We start from the raw sequence: 5,088 nt of genomic DNA, 5'->3' as shown, positions 1-5,088 counted from the left end.
ATTGGTGGCTAACTTGTTCTGCTGCTGGTTCATGTGAGATGTTTTGGTACACTTATGGTAGCTCTTTTACATTCCTACCTATATTATCAACCACTCAGATAAAAGCAAGTGAAGGTTTTCCTTCTTAAATGAGAGCAGAATAATTAAAGTAAAATCATTGAACTCGACAGCTAACTTTATAGGGAGATGTAGGATTCTGAGTCCATGTTTCAAAGGCCACCCAACCGAAGGCATGAGTCCCGTTCGGGACCCTAGCATCACAGATAGGTGATCCGGGATGTGGGAAGAGATCTGCTCCTAAAAAGTTTACGATATCCTGCGGTTGAACCTGAGAAGGTCTGTGGATGCACATGTTATAATATGCAAATTATTAAGAAAGCAAATATTGATTACACCCCGAGAAAATGGTATTCTTAAGAGAACGGCAAAGGAAAAAGTAGTTCAAATAATAGGCGAAAGATGGCCCCACAGCTTTATACATACTCTTTGATATAGCGCCGAAAAGAAGCTTTCGCCATTATATCAAGGAAATAGAATCAATAATAAGTAATATTAAAAGATGGTTAAATTAGATCAAAAAAACCCTGTGTACGGAATTTTTCTTTCTAGTACATTACATGAACATTTTTATTTTACACAGTAATTGAAAAATTCAATCTTGTATCACGTTTGAGCTATGCCTGATTGAAGCAAAGTGGTACTGTAGAATGAACCTACATCTAAACTGCAAGTGCTTGACAACTTAAGAAACTTTCTAACTCAGCTAGTACCGAGATCCCCGTACTGTCCATCGAAGAAAATTTACATTATGCCCTGAATAATGTGAGCAATGTTTCAAGTCGATTATGTATAGGATCATTATTTTAATTTCGATAAACATCGATATTTTAAAGTATAACTATAAAAGAGTTGATGAAGACGTTAATGTTGGACGCACATATCAGGCAACCCACATAACAACGACAAAGAGGTTATAATCAATTGTGATCATAAATTGTGGGTTCTGTGTGTCGCATGGCATTCTGATAGTATTAATTATACGAGTTTAGTAGTTGTGGTAGCGCTGATATAGCGTAGTCTTTAGTATTTTGACTCTTGAATATTTAGAAATTGCTACCAATTATTCGATAAATATGCTTTTATGGAATCGGAAGGAATTGCCTCAACCACCCAACATTACCTATAAAACCTTAAGTAAAGAGTTGGGTACGTATTGGCCTCCCATTTTCAATTAGAATTTGATACGAATTATAGAATAATCACCTTTATCTTTGCAGATTTAAAGAAACTTAGAATGGCTCTAGAAGATGGCATAAAACACTTTAAGAAATACATGTTTCTAACCAATGAGCTTGCCATCTTATCAAGAATTTTGTACCGAATGAAAATGAAGTTTCGCACTTCCAGGGATTTTAAGCTTTTAGAAAAGCTGCGGCACTCCTTAGATACCTATATTGAAGCCGATTTCTCGCGACATTTAAAGACATTTCTAAATATGGTTCCCTCACAGTTTTATACACATACCTATTTGCCAAGCAAGAATATGTTGCTATTTATTTTAGTCAGAATCCAAGGTAAGACTAAAGCTCATTAGACAGCAGAAATACTTAATAAAAAATGCAACAGAGATGCGTGAGACATGCAGTAAATATTGCTTAGAGATATTAAGCTGTTGAATCTATAAAGGACATAATAGCTAACATGTTCATGACATAGGAGGCTGCTTTTATGGTGATACCACAGTTGATGCCTTTTTAACATTCTGTGCAGTTCTTATGTATTTTATACATATGTCACAGCCTGTATAAGGCTATAATTACATTTCATATAAATATATATATATACCTATCTACTATAAGCTTAAATTTTTTTAGGTCTTGCAAAATTAATGGAAAGAGCCTATAATACATGCCTCATCATAGCTTCAGAACTAAATCAACGACTGTATATAGGACATTTTTGGAAATTGTTTGTAATTTTATTTGGTCTGGTGTCAAGGATAGCTATTTTAGTGAAGTTTGACACTAAGTTTCTTTGTGAGTTATATGTCAAACTGCTGCATCATTCAAATCGATTGGAGGCTATTGGAGATGGGTGGCTACCAAAGGATTATGAGTTGCCTTCAGACCTGCGTTCATGGTTGGGGGTCCAATGGGTGAGTTTGTTGCCCATCAGCATGCCTCATTAAGTACCATGTCATTAATATTTGATAGGTTTACGAAGAAGATTTTGTGGACCTAACATATGAACCATCAAGTAATGTTATTGATTTATTTAACTTGGTGGATGAAGATGAAGATGATGTGCTATTTTGCAACGAGTACATACTGTTGGATGATGAAGAAAAAAGTATTATAAACGATTTTCATAAGTTGTCACCTATAAAAGAGACACTGTCTCATAATAGGATGAGAGGTTTCAGTATAAATGAAGATGATTTAGGTTAGATTTTTCCCAACTTTTTTTATCATTTTATTATTTTCTTCAAAATTTCAGGAGATGACATTGAGGCTATATTACCTACAATAGGGGATGATAATAAAGCAGAAGATGTGGGCGATGAAATTATTGAGAGTAGCTCAGAAACTGTGGCACCAATTCTCAAACATCGACAATTACAGACACATTGCTCTTCCAATGATGAGTTTTTCATTTTAAATGATCCGTTTTCAAATCGAGTGCCCATTACTAACAAGATTGCACCTAATATTATGGAGAAACGTATAAAAATGAGTCTTGATTTACGCTCTGTAATTTCAAACCGCAAAAATGAGAGAAAGACTTCAAATTCCACCAGAGGCATTGAAAATCAGTCACAGAATAATGAGAGTGTTATTTGCTTAGATGATACTCATTTAGAAAAAACTCCAGAAAAACAATTAAAAAGGAAAACCAGTTTTAATACCCCTTTAATGTTCTCAAAAAAACAAAAAATAAATAGAGAATGTTCTGAGGTTCCACAAACCAATGACACCAGTGTAATCTTCTTGGATGATAAAACACCAAATATCCGACTGAATGCAAATTGTCAAGAAGTTACATCAAAGAATGAACAAATAATTTTCAGTGTCCCTGAATCACCATTAAATAAAAGAAAGCCTCGGAAGAAGAAAATAAAATCAAAAAGAAAGAATGATATTGTTTCAAATGATAGTTGCATAGGGGCTTCTCATGTAACTTTAACACCTGTTATAGGAAGATTGGATCAATCTGCCTTCTCAAACTCTAAAAATGGCCATTCATTTTTAAGTCAATCCAGTTCAAAGAAAAAAAAGAGAGGAACTAAGAGGAACAAAAAGGGAAAGAAAAAGAAATCAAAACCTAACAACAACATTCATGAATAGAATAATTTTTGAATAATATTATTTGCTTTATTGAGTATCCAATCAATGTTACTTCCTTGACTATATTTTATATTTACAAAACGGATGTTTTCAATTCAAAACAGTCACTTGCATATTTTTTTTATGTTTAAAAATGTAGGATAAACAATATTGTTCTTGTTCTCACATTTGTATACAACCATACCTATCTAACAAAAACAAAAGGTAGGTATTACATTCTGATAAATTAAAGATTACAAAAGACCAATAAGGTAAAAATTAGAAAACTAAGTACAAAGTACTTAGAAAATATCGGCAGGATGGCTTCATAAATTAACAATTTGACTATAATCTAAGATATCGCAGGAGCTATACAATTCTGTTTTGCAAATTTTCTATGTTCACTTTAAGAGCTAACAATAATAAAGCTAAATTCTTGCGGTACCATGCAAAGTTGTATCTTACATGTGTTTTCCAATGCTTATTAAGAAAATCTTTGTAAAATTCACTCATTTCATCAGCATTTAACTGGGGTCTTTCTGCGGATGTGAATCGTTTTATATAGGCTTCTTTTTCCTGAAATAGAAATACAATTTTCTTTTGTTCAATATACAGGGTGTGAGTTGAAATAAGTACACAAAAGTTGCAGTTTTAGTTGCCATAATGGCTCTAAAGAGTGAAATTTGCTAAAATTTAATGTACATGGCTGTTATCATGTATAATTCTGGGAAATCAACCTCATGGGTATGCCCTTAAATTATGAGATGGACTTTGATATGTTTAAAAGACACATTATCATATTAAATGAAAAGTATTTGTTCCAAACAAGATGAGATGATTAATATGGTTAACAGAACAAACTAGTATTTTTACTTGTAGAATACACCCTGTAGACAATTATTACAAGGTACCTTAATAAAATTAGTGTTGTGTTTTGCCCAAAATTCTTGATTCCATTTTTGGGTGGCATCAGCAGCCTCTCGAAACTGTTTCTGCACAAAGGTTTCATTTTTGGGTATTTTTCTCACAATTGGGCGTAAGTTTGATAGCGAATCTGGAGGTCCAATTATATCTACATCTTCTTGCTTCTGCACTACTATGGCGGGCTCCTCTAAAATCTTTTCTATTAATACTGCTTGTGGACCTCTTGATGAGGATATCCTCTTTGATATCTGTGCCAAGGAAAAACTAATTTTGCTAGTTGTTACTGTTACAAATTGTAAGAGACAGAAATAAGGGCGAGGGAGAAGCTGATGGAATGTATGGAGAAATGGAGATAATTTTTGCGATCACTTTTATCCGTAAATGGGGCAAAATGCAGTGTTACGTATGAATTGAAGTGTTATATAAGAGTTGAATTGACGATTTACCTGGAAAACGGTAGAGACCTGTGATCCATGGTAGAAACAGGAACAAGTTCTGGATAAAGACATCTTAAACGTCTGATCCTTATGGGCAAATATTGTTTTATATTCTGTTTTTCAATTTAATTAAAACGGCCCTGCCGTGCGGGCATTTTTGAGGTTATGTCCGAAAAACAAAATCAAACAAACGTGACGTACACATGTGTCAACTTCAGTTATATTTTCAAACTAAATTTGATTTTTTTCTCAATTTCTTTAATTATCTGCTTTATTTCGTAGTTATTTATGCTCAATTTCTTTCTCTTTTACTCTGTTATAATGAATTCCAATCAATGGAATAACCGCAAAGTAGAATTCAAATTAAAAATCAATTTGATAATTTATGTGATATTCACTTCCGC

General features: G+C 33.3%; 2 protein-coding genes across 2 annotated transcripts; one reads left to right on the top strand and one right to left on the bottom strand.

The window, feature by feature from the left end:
* The first annotated feature begins 982 nt into the window (after window positions 1–982).
* Window positions 983–4,183, top strand: LOC136343276 (nucleolus and neural progenitor protein). The gene is made up of 5 exons (XM_066289888.1): window positions 983–1,206; window positions 1,278–1,574; window positions 1,875–2,155; window positions 2,214–2,442; window positions 2,497–4,183. The coding sequence occupies exons 1-5, from the start codon at window positions 1,134–1,136 to the stop codon at window positions 3,342–3,344; spliced, it is 1,728 nt and encodes a 575-aa protein (XP_066145985.1). The 5' UTR covers window positions 983–1,133; the 3' UTR covers window positions 3,345–4,183.
* On the bottom strand, window positions 3,334–4,881 carry Coa8 (Cytochrome c oxidase assembly factor 8). Its single transcript, XM_066289889.1, has 3 exons — window positions 4,694–4,881; window positions 4,235–4,495; window positions 3,334–3,899 (listed from the first exon to the last, which is right to left on the bottom strand). The coding sequence occupies exons 1-3, from the start codon at window positions 4,754–4,756 to the stop codon at window positions 3,693–3,695; spliced, it is 531 nt and encodes a 176-aa protein (XP_066145986.1). The 5' UTR covers window positions 4,757–4,881; the 3' UTR covers window positions 3,334–3,692.
* Between the last annotated feature and the right edge of the window lie 207 nt (window positions 4,882–5,088).

The sequence above is a fragment of the Euwallacea fornicatus genome, chromosome 14 (genome assembly GCF_040115645.1).
Source record: "Euwallacea fornicatus isolate EFF26 chromosome 14, ASM4011564v1, whole genome shotgun sequence".
In the NCBI taxonomy this organism is placed as follows: domain Eukaryota; kingdom Metazoa; phylum Arthropoda; class Insecta; order Coleoptera; family Curculionidae; genus Euwallacea; species Euwallacea fornicatus.
Note: the sequence above shows the minus strand (reverse complement) of the source record. Positions and strands in the feature narration are given on the sequence as shown.